Here is a 13,496-nt window from a genome sequence, read left to right on the forward strand (position 1 = left end):
TTGATGTAGGATGTAGATATCCCCGGTGGTGTCTTAACTGGTAGGCCAAATATTCAACCCTCACCTCTAAACCCCTTTTGATGTCTCAGTAGTTAGGGCATTTGAAATCAGGGTGGCTGTGTGAAGCAGGAAGCTCCAAGTATGGTCCCAATGTGGTCCCCAGACCAGAAGCATCTGTATCACCTTGAATTATCAGAAACGCTAGACTCTTGAGCCCGAACTCAAACCTACTGACTCAGAAACTCTAAAATGAGTCCAGTAAATGATATCATAACCAGCCCTCCAGGGAACTTGACATTTACAGTGGTTTGAGTACCACTGGCATGGAACTTCTTTTTCTGGTGATATGGTATCAGCAGGTGTTCAGTCGATTACTAACTAACACAACTTACCATTGGTCCAATCAAGCGGTACTCATTCTCCCACCTCCCATTGAACTGTATTTTCTTTAGCTACTTCTTAGAAGCCCTCTTCTTAAAGACAGTAATGATGGACTAGGGTCCTGTCAGCAAGAAATGACCTTGAGGAGTCAATATGTCTAAGACTTGGAAGAGAATTTGACCTCAGAAGATCTCTGTGTTCAAGTGCTAGTTACTCCACCAGCAGCAGTCAGCAGCAATTGATCTTAGCCAGCTGGCCAAATTCAGTTAAGAAAAGGACCAGGCAGCACTTGCCTGCAATTCTCTAAGTCAGGTAGCCAAGTTTTCTGAGATCCAAGTTCACTGATGGCCAGCATTCACTAACCACTACGACAGCCCTGCAGAGGGACAAAGGCACTAAAATGATTGTGGCCGTGCCTGGCTGTGTGATTTAAGTGCTATCTTCCACCAGAGAAATGTCTCAAGGACTTCACCTAACAAATAGCAGGTGCACACAGCCTCCTAGGCCTCATCTCTCTCCATCATTTCTCTTTAGAAGGATACCTTGTAGTCTTCCTGGTTTGGAATCAAACATGCTGAGGCTGACTTCAAAATGAACAGAGAGAGTGAAACGGGCCAAACAGTGAACCAGGTGCCCTGCTAGGAAGTGGGTGGTGTAGGCTGTACCTGTGGTTCTGCATTCAAAACACACCCCATTTAAGGCTTGCTCCTCTGTCAACACTAGAGTTTAAACCAGTCGCCTCCGTTGGTTGTTCTGGAAGGCGATCTCATTCTGGAGAGAACTTTGGACCTATCTAGCAGAAACCTGCTCTATAAATGCAGACCTCTGCTTTGGCTGACTCTTAAAATTACAACCAGTCGGCGTTAACTTTAGTTTCCTCTCTCCCCAAACCTCAGGTGCACTTTTTCCCTCTTGTTATCTGGACCTTCTCCCTCTATCACAATCTCCAGGACCATGCCAAAAATGCAGACGAAAAGCCCTATCACCCCCTTAGCTTTCCCTGGAGCTTTGGGCTTTATAAAAGGTTTCTCTTGTTAAATGTTTACTGTCTAAGCCAAGGCCTGTTTTTTTTTTTTTTTCTTTCCTCTTAATCTCATTGCATAACAATCTCTTGTTCTGACCTTTTGCCAAATTCTGCACTTCTTACTGTCAGAGGTTATGATGAGTGTTTGAACAGGTAACTTCTACCTTTGAACCTCTATTGCAACAGGTTCAAAGTTTCCAGAGAAGCTTATTGGGCACTCTCCTGATGCTGCACAGTGGCCCAGTCCCAGAAACTGGGGAAAGGGCAGGGCCAGAAGAGTGCCCATACAGCCAGCTGTGAAGGGAGCCTTTCCCGGCCCTAAGAAGTGAGAGCTTTCTCCCCAAGGTGAGTTGCATTCCTACTGCCTGCTCTGTAGTGTATCTATGAGCTGTTGTGGATGGGGGTGGTGTGGAGGGGAAGAAGGTGGGCTGCCTGTTGGTCTCAGCCTGTGGCAATCTTAGCATATGAAATTGCATTTGATTCAGTAGTAATCCTGGCTGATTTGAGTAGGAGACAATGGAACTCTCAGCTGGGAAACAGCAAGGGAGCTCTGAGATGCCTAAATAGTACAAGCAGTTGCAATTAGGAGAGGATGTTAAATCCACCAAATGCAAGAACACACGCTGAAAACTGCTCAACGTTCAAGACAAAGCTAGGGTGTGTGTCCCCTCCCTCTTCCATTCAGAAACAGCCCAGTGCAAAGAAGGGCCGCTGGCTTGCTGCATAGGTAGACACTCCCATTCGGAAGCGAGAGGGGAAGCAAGCTTACAGCAGACGTTTTATGAGGTGGTGCTGGGGACTGAACAAGGGCCACGCTGTGGGTTACTTTGGCTCTCTGCCTCCTGTAAGATAAATGGTGTCATTCGTATTTTATGGATCAACAGTGTGTGTTTGAACTGTTAAACAGTATGGCCCGAACTGAGCCATTAGGAAGTGTTGTGTCTAGGAATTGAGTCCTTATGGGTCTATCCCTGCAGCGTGGTTCATTAGGTGGAGTTCCTGGGTGTTGCCAAGCCTTCTGTTAGTTCCTGAAATCTTGGGGGTGTCACTCATGTGCTCACAGGGGTAGCAAGAATACAACTCTCATGGGATGCTGCAGCACTCAGTCCTGGAGAAAACCAATAAAAATAAATAGCTAATTAAAGTTTCAGCATCTCCTGGCCCAGAGCCCTTGGCTAGCAGGGAAAGCGTGCCTACCCAGTGGTGTCAGAGGGAACGTGACCCCACATCCACTCTGCCATCTTGCATTGTGCCCCAGAGAAAGCTGAGCTTCTGAAATGAGGCAGAAGCCAAACATTTCTGCAGCCAGGAGATGAGCTGGCAGACAAAATGCCTGCGCTCTTCTTTCATTTGTCCCCAGTAGGAGACCCTATAGTGCCCAGGGATCACTCCCTAGGGAATTCAAGGTACAACTCACCCTCTTTAGGATGGGAGGATAGAGGATGGGCAGGGCTTTTCTGAACTTGCATCCTGTGGGGCTCTTGTTTCTAATTGTACTTTAAGAGGCTGGTGAGGGGCTGAGGGGCTGAGTGGCTGAGAGGCTGAGAGGCTGAGAGGCTGAGAGGCTAAGGGCTGGAGGCTGAGATGGGCGCTGCTCCATTCCTGGTGGTGTCTGTGAGCACCGGGCATGGGGAGGACAAGCAACACTTGCCATTTCTGCTTCTAAGTGGGAGCATGGCAGCTGCCTAGAAAAGGTGGTTCAAATGAGCCTGCTACAGGTCCTGGTGTGGCTGCAGGGTGCAAGGAGGCCAGAGGGAAGGAGGTGGGGGCTGTGTCAAGGTGTCACCATGTGTGCTCAATGACTGGCTGTCCCAGGCATTCTTACCCTGCTTATTTGTTTTATTGGCTTTGTCAGATGTGCTTTGGGGACTGAGACAGTCAGCTCAGAAGCAGGGATGGGAAGAGAAGAGGCGCCTGTGATGAAGCTAGGCACTGGGGAGCCGGGTCCTGGAACCAGCAGACAGCAGCCTCATCCCCGCTTCTTGGACATCAGTGGCCTGCGGGGCCCCTGGGTCGTTTCAGTCTGATTTCTGGTGAAGGTTTGGAGGTGGTCAGCTGCAGGAGGATGAGAGGGTTTCTCTGATGCAAGCCGCCTGCTGTTTCAGCCCCCCCCCCCCCCCCGGGGCTGGGGTGAAACGCTTTGAACACAAGCCAGGAAGGCTCTGGTCAGGGCGGCTCTGACCGCTCCTCTCCTGATCAGTTCCACTTTCAGTTGTGAAAGAAAAACCAGGAAGTGAAGTCCCCGCGCACGAGCACGCTAGAAAGCCCAGGCATGGCGTGGCTCGGCACAGCTCAGAGCAGGGCAGGGCCAGGGACTCCCTGAGCCCGAGCGCTCTGCCTGCATGGATGCTCCTAAGCCACCTGGTCCCTGGAGCGTGCCAGGGACTTGTGTGCCTGGAGGAACGCGGAGGTAGGAAGCTTCTTTTGCTGGAAACACCAAGTGATTCACCTACTACAGGGTAAGGGAGCCGATTAGGGGATGTTCTCAACTTATAGGAGTGTTGTGAACCTCTGACTGGGACCCGGGGCAGGGGAGGGGCTCTAGACCCCCCCAGTGTAATCAAAGAAGCTTGGAATCCTGGTTGGGTCCTCTCTGCACTCCATGCCCTGCTCTCTTTAGGGGCCACTTTAAAGCCGTGGTGCCCAGGGAGGTAAGGGAGAGGAGGAGAGTGGGGGTACAGATGGAGCTGCTCCTCTCCCCTTTTCTGGAGGTGAGCATCACTGTGGCCCCTGTTTGTGGGCTCACGTCCCCTGCATTGATGGGGCTTTCTTTCATCTTCATGTTGGCTGCATGTGGTGAGAGCTGGCTGCTGAGGCTGCTCAAAAGACAGACTGGTGGGATGGTTTCTGAGGAAACCTGGGTGTGTTAGAAATGGCTAGTCACTGTGTTAACCCTTTCTGGTGGCCTGAAAGATAGGATAGAGTCTATTGCTCTGACCTGTAGGGAGTTGATGTTCTGTTGTAGGGGCACAAGTATTTTTTTAAAAAATGAAGTTAAACACTGATTTTCTTTTAAAAAGTAATTGAGGAGTACCACCTGCCACTCAGTATCATGGGGAAGCTGGTTCCAAGATCCCCTGAGGATGCCAAAATCCATGGATTTTCAAGTTGTTTGAATAAATCTAGATAGTATTACATACATCTTCCTATGAACTTAAAATAATCTCTGGATTAATAATAACACCCGAAACAATATAAACACTATTCAATAGCAGTTACACTGTCAAGGGAGTGATGGCAACAGAGAAAAGGCTATACACCTTCTGTACAGATACAACTGTTTTCAAATACTTTTAACCCACAGTTAAATGAATCCATGAGTGTGGAACCTGTGGACTGCAAGAGCTGACTGTTTTTTCTGGATCTCTCCTTCAGTATTCTAGCATGGAGTAGTGGTCTCCTCTAACTGATAGGTATTTGAGGGGCACATAGCATGTATCTTGGAAGAGCTATGTGTGACTTAAACTTTGTGGGTATTGCTGGCATGCTAGACATAATACAAGCAACTAAAGTCTAGACAAAACAAAAATCAGAAATGCAAGTGCTTATAAGTATGTACTATAGATCATAAATTATATAAATAAAGCATGTAATACAGGGTGTATAAAAATACGTTGGTCACGAAGATTCTGAAAAAATCTAAGAGAGTCAGACTCAAGATCAAGATGTCAAATTCAACTCTTTTTTTCATACTTTTTTTTTTTATATGAAAGGCAAGGTTACAGAAAGGTACACTCCCCATATGGCCACAATGGTCACAGCTGGTCTGATCCAAAGCCAGGAATCAGGAGCTTCTTCTGGGTCTCTCACATGGATGTAGAGGCCCAAGGATCCGAACCATCCTCTGCTGGATTGGAAGTGGAGCAGCTGGGAATCAACCCAGTGCCCATATGGGATACCAGCACCACAGGCAGAGGCTTAGCTTGCTATGTCATGGCACTAGCCCTGAATTCAACTACTTTTCAAATAGCACTTCTAGGACCAGTCAATGTCTCAGGCAAGCATTTGGCTAGATTCTGATCTAAGAGTCTTTTCTCCCAGCCTTCTGGAGGGTGTGCAGTTCGTTCCTAAGCACTATTGGCACAGTGGAGCCACAGGGGTAACAAAGGTCACAATCCAAGGAAAAAAAAAAGGAAGATGAAACCCATCTAGTACCAGCACATAGCAGGTCTCTTAAGGCAGTCTTCGGAGGGGTGTTTCACTCTTTTACAGCTAACAATGTAGACTCAGGCAAGTTGTAGCACCTGCCCCAGGCCACAAGGCAGCAACCATTAAGCAGAGCCTTGTCTACCCACCCACAAGTGAGGTTTAGGTTTTTTTTTTCTTCAGATTCCCTAAAAAGCATAATCTGTAAAAGCGTTTTTCATGGATGGTGACCTGCAAGGGAATTCACTTATTTTCATGCTGCCAGACTGACGTTTTTCTAGAGCCACAAATGTAACCACTATGTTTCATTGAATTCTCTCTTTAAAATTTTGCTTTCTTTAGAAGGCAGGGGGACAAAGACAGGCACAGACAGAGAGCTTCCATCTGCTAAGTTACTCCCACAAATACCCGTTACAGTGAGGGCTGGACCAGGCCAAAGCCAGGAACCAGGAACTCAATATGGACTCTCACATAGCTTACAGGGACCCAAGCACTTGATCCATCACCTGCTACTTTTGAGGGTGCACATTAAGGAATCTGGGTCGGAAGTGAAGGACAGACACAACAAAATAAGACAAAATATAGGCATTTCAAGCCATAACTCAACCACTCAACCAAATGCCCACTCCTCGTGGAATATCTCTGTTGGTCCTAATGTAGTACATAAGCCAAAGAATTAGAAACTGAGAGAAATTCTATTTGAAATGTTCTTCCAACTCAATTGCATAAAGTCAGGAAGCAGACTGGTGTTTTCCAAGGATTATGAAGGGGGGGAAATGGGAAATGCCTGCTTAATGGGTACAAGGCTTCCTTTGGGGTGATAAAAAAGTTATGGAATCATATAGAGGTGTTAGTGACAAAACATTGTGAATGTGTGAAATGCAGTTGCTCTAAAATAATTTCATGTTATATGAATTTTACCAGAAAAGAAAAAAAAAATACCCCCAGTCTCTGATCAGGTTGCATCCTGAAACCCAGATTTGGCAATTGGATTAGAGATCAAAAATACAGTTTTATACTTTTTATTACATATGCCTAGCCAACAGGTGCAGGTAGGCCACCATCAGGTGCAAGCAGAAGCAGCTCCATGCCTGGCAGCATCTTGCAGGGCTGGTGTAGCCCTGGTCTCTGTGAGCTCGGTCATCTTGGCTCTCACCACATCTGCTGTAAATATCTTATTCGGTCAGAGTGCATCTGAGGTCAGACGTAAACTCCTCTTCCTCCTGGTACAGAGCCTGACACTCCCTGTGTTCCCAGTTCATGCCATTTGCACGAAAACATGAGTTTGGGAGCTTGGAAAGTCAGACAGACCATCAGGCCTGGTATCAACCCTCTTTGGAGGAGCTGATGGTACATCTTCATCTTCATGGGTCATTCTAAGAGTTGTGAGATCATGAGTGGTTTGTGGGAGGAAGTGAGGGTTGGAGGTGCTAGGTCAGAGATAGACCATGTTCCTGCCAAATAGCTTTATTAAGACTTGCACATGTAAATGGGAAACCAGCTATAGTACAAAGATCAAGAGAGCCATCTTTTCTCTTTTGGAACATCTCGTGATAGAATGTCTGATACTGACAAGAACTTGAAAATGGAAATAATGGAAGAGGTGAAAGAAGTTAGTTTTAACTGAGGACTTCTTAGGCGCCTGACAGCATACCAGAATTTCTACATATGGATTCCTTCTCAGGTAGGGTTTACTAACTGTGCCTATAGCCACTTCTGTGTATAGCTGAGGGACACTGACATGCAGGGTTATTGGCTGACTATACCCAGGGGTAACTATCAGTGGAGAAATTGCTCTAATACCTGAAAAGTCAATGGGTTTAAAAGTTGGCCTCTGAAAAAGAGGCTATTGGCAATAAAACCTGTTGCTTGCACTTCAAATCTGGTGACGCTTGGCCATTGGTCAAGCCTGGTAGTGCAATGGCTGATTCTGCAAAGAACCAGGTCAGGAAGGCCTCTTTCACAACCTGTTGCATCACCTCTTCATTATCCTTGCATGAGTGATGAGAATCTAGTACTTTGCTTCATCTGTCTTTTTACAGACCCTCTTATCAAACCCAGTGGACTTCTGAATTGGCTCTAATGACCTCTCTCATAATTCTCTTGGTCAGCAGCAGTCTTTGGAAATGTTTATCAAGACAAAGGTTTCCAGTTTAGGGCTGTTGAACTGTAAATCATTTGAAGCAGTGTTGTGGATCAAGACTAACGCTATCTTCCCAGCACCATCCTATGAGTGAATCCTCTTCCACCTAATAGACAGTTATCTATGGTATCTTAATGAAATGAGTTAGAAGGCCCTTAGTACTTGACTTAATAAGTGCTTTTCTATTACATATTGCCCAGTTCAACTTGCCAAAACTTGTCTAACTTCAAGGATCTTGGTGTTTGGAGTGATTACAGTGCTGTAGTGCTACAGTGTCTGCACCCATCCCAAATCTTGTGTCATTCAACTTTTATGAACTTTTCTTTCCATTCCCCCCCTACAACATTTCCCTGCCCCAAGTATTCCACTCACCCCATGTTGGTGCCTCCAGCCACATTCTTCCCTTCCACTTTGATTCACCCAACCCAGTGTGCTAAATGACTGTCCATGAAGAAGGTGGAAAGAAGTATAGGTAACTGCTGAGAAAGGTGAGGCCCTAGGTAGACTCTCACTAGCCATTGGCATCATCATCCTTGACTGGCCCTGGAAAAGAGATTATTGCTAATAAAAGGATCAAGGAGGACCTCCAGTCCTCACTGATTTCTCCCTTCTTTGAATTCAGAATCCCATTCCACACACCAAATCATTCAGTGATATTAGTCTGGACCGTTAAGTCTTTGGAGGGAAGGAGCTATATAGTCTGTCTGTCCCTCATCACATATGGCACAGGCTAGACACAGAGATCCAAGATCTTCATTTGCCTTCTTGACAGCAAGTAGGTGAACTGAAGGTGCAGAGAGCAAACATGTCCCCTGCCAACACATCAGTCTGCCAAGTTTTGCCCAACCTGGGATGCATCCCACAGGACACTAGTCTCAAACTCCTGTGTCTGTGTAGGGAACTCATTGGCCTTATGTCTTACCCATGTGGGAAGTCCAAGTGTGCTTTCATTGTGCTGCAGTGTTCACATTCACACACTGTGAGCCTGACCTCACTCAGCTGCTGCCTGGCGTGAGCCCTTTCTGGTGGCATTCCTAAAAGAAGCCTAAGTCAGTCCTGTCCCCTTGGTGTCTCCTCCATGACCTTCAGCAGACTCCACTCCCTCTCTGGCTTTCCCTCAGTTTACACTGAGGGTGAGCAGAAAGAACAAGTGATACAGTAACCAAGGACTCTCCCTGCATCTCAGATGCTGAAACAGAAGGAAGTCTAGATGCTAGGATGGCGTCAAAGATGCTTACAATTTGGGATCCGTGTTCCCACAGAGCTGCCCACCATCAGAAGATACTGAGACCCAAACCCAAGGCAAGAATAAGCCCTTTCTATGTCCCACAAACATCCAGAGCTGTGCTTCCTGTAGTTCTCCTGGTGGGGTTTAATTTGGCATGGATACCACTGGTGATATCAGATATCACCAACTCATGGCATGTATTGATTGCTTGTTGTGGACCAGGGATCTTGTCCCACACCTAAGCCTTCCCCTCCTTCTCTGTCACCCATTGTTCAATTAAAGATTTTGGACACAGCCTAGCAACTGGGCTAGAAAAAAAAAAGACATGAGTTTAATGTCACTGGCCTTTAGAAAAAGTGGCCAAATAATCCTTCCTTTCATGGCTTAAAAAAATAATACTGAACCTTCATGTGTGTTGTTAACAGAGCTCCCTTTGCTTATGCTGTCTTCTTGCTCTGCTGGCTGAGTCCTTGTGGATTTGACAAGAAGACCAGTTTCCCCACCTGCTTGAGAAAATCCCCCAAGGGGCCAAGCCTCCAAAGAAGAAAGGGTGCCTGGTCACATGGCCATTGTGAGGTGGTGGCCTGAGCAGCAGGCCACTGTTGACTGGCTGAGAAGTTATCTGCCGGCTCAGAGTTCAGGATCTTACATCAACCTCTCTTCTCAACAACTTGCAGTAAATATTGAAAGACACACTTTTGTGGCTCCCTTGGCTCTGTGACTCAGCCTTTACCCCTGGTCTGATTTCTTATCTGCTGGATAAATGAATGAAAAAGTTAACCTCTCAGAGCTGCTGGCCTGGCTGGATTGCTTGGCGGCTGCAACACGTTTTACACAACCGGACTGCTTAGACAAGGCTATATGTGTGGTTTGGGACATAGCAGAACTGGGCTTGTGGACATGAAGCTGAGGAGTATTCTCAGAGGTATTCAGGGGGAATTCCACCAACCAAGGTGGTAGAACTTTCTAAATAAGCCACCTAAACTGAAGGTAGGACAATATGGAGCACCCATTTAATTGCTTGGATTTTTGTTTATTGGGTTTTAAATTTTATTTGTTTGAAAGGCAAAGAGAGAAACTGAGATCGCCCACGCACTATTTCACTTCACAAACGCCCCAACAGCCAGGCCTGGGGCTGGGGCCATGCTGAAGCCAGGAGCAGGAACTCTGAGACCCAACCACCACAGCCATCTCCTGCTGCCGCCCAGTGTTCACATGAGCAGGACGCTGGACTCTAGAACAGAGCTGGAACTCAAAGCCAGATACCCTGATGTGAGTGAGACACAGGCTTCCCAGGAGACATTGTAATGGCCATGCCAAGCTCTTGCCTCTCATTTTTTTAAAGCACCTGACAGGTGGCTCCATACTATCTCATGTTTTAGATTGAACTGTCCAATGTTAACATTCCCAGTGGAGCCTAAATTCTATTAAAGCTCCTTGCCCTGATGTGCCCCCATCCCCTTCTCCTCCTGTGTATTGTTGCTGTTGTTCCATAACACTCAATAACCTAATTGTTATGTTCGAACCTCATAATGCTGGGATGATGGCCAGGTGTTCATGACTATATCCTCAACACCTGGAAAAATGCCAGATGCACAGCCAAGCTGTTCCATATCTTTTGACTAAACATCTGGATGTCCAAAACTTTCTGGAAAAAGTTCCTGGTTTCATTCCTGATTTCACCTCCCCCACCTGTCTTTTTCTACGAGAATTAGACTTTCAGAAATACAAATATAGACAGATCTCATCCCAGTTGGGAGCATGATGTACATTTTCTACAATTTCCCCCCTGAGATTCGGTTCAAAGCAATAGCTTTAGATCTACCTTATTTTTTTTCCTGGCTACTCAGAGTTCCAGTGCATACAAGCATTATGATTTACATGACTACTGCACTATCCAGGTAGACTTTCCCAGGCTCTTATATTAGCCTGAGTGGTAATGAACATAAATGGCTGATACCCGAGACCTTGTGCAAGGGCAGTCATAGGGAGATGTTTGTATTGCTACTTTTCAGGTACAAAGCTAGACAGAGAGTTGGTTGCTGTCCCAGGTCACAAAGAGTAAGACTAAGTGGGTTGGAGCCAAAGAAAGATGACCCAAGAGCCCAAATCCCTAATGAAGGCTCTCCATGACATTTGTGATGCACTGTAGTGAGCTGATGTGGTTTCACAGAACCAGTTGTTAGTAGTAAAAATGGTCAAGAGTAAACATCTCGAGCGTGTTAGGCAGCAGTAGACACACCTTTGAGAACCTGCATCAGACACTTGCACAATAAACATTACATTTTGCACTAATGGTGAAAGAGTCCTTTCCCTGAAATTTGCATTAAAAAAAGCTATAATTAGAGCTCAATATCTTTCACAAATTTTAAGTAACCTGTTTATGTTACTGCAGACTTTGTGGCCATGCACTCTGTTCTCGCTTCATGGGCTTGTGCTGTGTTTTTAAAGGCTTGTATTTTGTTTTTGAGTTCTAAGCATTTCTTTGTCTATCTGTATATTTCACACTTTACCCAGATTATGTTGTCACTTTGATGCCTTTTATCTAAGGCACTGGGTTTTTTTTTTTATTTAAGAAAAATTTGTATATTCAAACTATCAGCATTTCATTAATTTTAGATTTTATGTCTATCCTGAATCCCATGCCAACATTGTAAAAATGACTTCATGCTTTTACTTCCAAGTACTTTAAAGTTTTCATTGGATTGTGTTTCAGTTTTTGATTTATCTCCAATTCATTTTTATTCTAGGAACAAGACAACAAACAACTCTGTATTTTCTCTCTGGCTAGTTGTCTCCATTTATTACAAGGGGAAAAAATCTATTTTGATTTGAAATGTAGTTTAGTACATGATAATAGCATCCACTGGTGCATTTTAGGATTATTTTATTTACTACTGTTGTCTATTCATGACCAATAAAAAACTCCCATAGCTCCGGAGTCAGCTTTCAAACTGGACATTGCTTACCTTTCCGTTGCCTACCTAATTTCTGCTATTTTTCAAAAAGGCTTTGACTCTTTTCTTAAGTTCTGTCTTTCTGGATGAAGTTTTGAATTGACATTTTAGCTCCCAAGAAAATTCTATTGGTCTTTATCCTGCTTGCATTCAGTGTACGGATACTTGTAAGGAGACAGGGCCCGGGCCCGGCGGCGTGGCCTAGCGGCTAAAGTCCTCGCCTTGAACGCCCGGGATCCCATATGGGCGCCGGTTCTGGTCCCGGCAGCTCCACTTCCCGTCCAGCTCCCTGCTTGTGGCCTGGGAGGGCAGTCGAGGACGGCCCAAAGCTTTGGGACCCTGCACCTGCGTGGGAGACCTGGAGGAGGTTCCAGGTTCCCGGCTTCGGATCGGCGCATACCAGCCGTTGCGGCTCACTTGGGGAGTGAATCATCGGACGGAAGATCTTCCTCTCTGTCTCTCCTCCTCTCTGTATATCTGGCTGTAATAAAGTGAATAAATCTTAAAAAAAAAAAAAAAAAAAAGGAGACAGGGCCCTTGACCTTGTCAGGTGTGTCTTTCCACTGTCCAAGCCTCCCCTCCAAACTGAAGTTTTTACATATGAACAGTATATATTTATCATTATATACACTATTGGTGAATGCATCTTTTCCACGACTTTCACATGAGTTATCTGTGTGAAATACAGAACAACTGCTGACTTTTGGGGCACTCACTTTATTCATTGACTGTGTTCCTGAAATATCTCAGCAATTACGAGAAATAGAAAGTACTAATTACCTCTTATTCCCTTTAAGGTCTTGAAGAATTTTCCTTTGACCTGTTTTTTTTTTGGGTTTTTTTGTTTTTTTTTTTTTTTTTCATTTTTAATTAACGTAACTACAGGTTTTTTGGCTCAGATCTAACTGAATGACAGCTCATTTTATCTCTGAATCATTTTAAATAGCCTGGGAGAGCTGTGATTGGCTCTGTTTGGCAACAGTGTTTTTCTGTATCAGGTATTTCTCTGATCAGCAAGCCAGTTTGCATCAAGCTGTGTTACTTTTTGTCCTCTGGTGGAAAAAAACTACATGTGATGGAGAAAAGTCAATTGAGGTGCAAAGGAAGGTGAAAAGTTTCTAAGCCCGAACTCCAAGGAAACTGGATGAAGGGCCTGGTTAACATGCATTGCCCATTAAGAAAACGATGACCAGATCCTTCAGGGAGTGGCACAATGCTATTTCATTGTAATATCCTTTTGACATTTTGCTGTCACCTTTGAATTTGCCTAGAAATTTTGGCTATGTGGCTAAAGACTGAGATGTAGGCCTCCAAAATTGAGGGTGAAAGGAATTAAAAGAAAATAGTAATGGGGGCTGGGTTCGAAAAACTGAAGCCCACCCGAGATAGCAATATAATATTGCCTGGATAACAGAGAGGCCCCTTTGAAAACACTGTGACTTGAACAGACTTGTGTGACATAATCTCTGGAAGAGAATGCTTAACTCACAGTAACAAAGAATGTGTTAACTAACCACCTGTGATAACTTGGGGACACTGGTCTCCCTTTGAATGAGCTTTCTTTTGCTCCAGGATGAGCCCATACATGCAAGAGGATACAGAAACAAATTAAATCCA

The 13,496-nt window shown here is 45.2% G+C and overlaps 1 protein-coding gene across 5 annotated transcripts in view; it reads left to right on the top strand.

Annotated features, from left to right (window-relative positions):
* The first annotated feature begins 1,608 nt into the window (after nucleotides 1-1,608).
* The window catches only part of ACSL5 (acyl-CoA synthetase long chain family member 5), a 44,036-nt gene continuing 32,148 nt past the window's right edge, over nucleotides 1,609-13,496 (top strand). For 2 of the 5 annotated variants that reach the window (XR_009246450.1, XM_058671009.1), the window contains exon 1: nucleotides 3,640-3,815. Coding sequence is in view for 2 of the 5 variants with exons in the window: in XM_058671009.1 (XP_058526992.1) it covers nucleotides 3,752-3,815 (64 nt within the window). In the remaining 3 variants the exon portion in view is untranslated. Of the gene's footprint in view, nucleotides 1,751-3,639; nucleotides 3,865-7,089; nucleotides 7,236-13,496 lie in introns of those variants that run through there. The other 3 variants (XM_058671013.1, XM_058671011.1, XM_058671010.1) reach the window with 3 other exon arrangements.

The sequence above is a fragment of the Ochotona princeps genome, chromosome 13 (genome assembly GCF_030435755.1).
Source record: "Ochotona princeps isolate mOchPri1 chromosome 13, mOchPri1.hap1, whole genome shotgun sequence".
Classification (NCBI taxonomy): Eukaryota; Metazoa; Chordata; class Mammalia; order Lagomorpha; family Ochotonidae; genus Ochotona; species Ochotona princeps.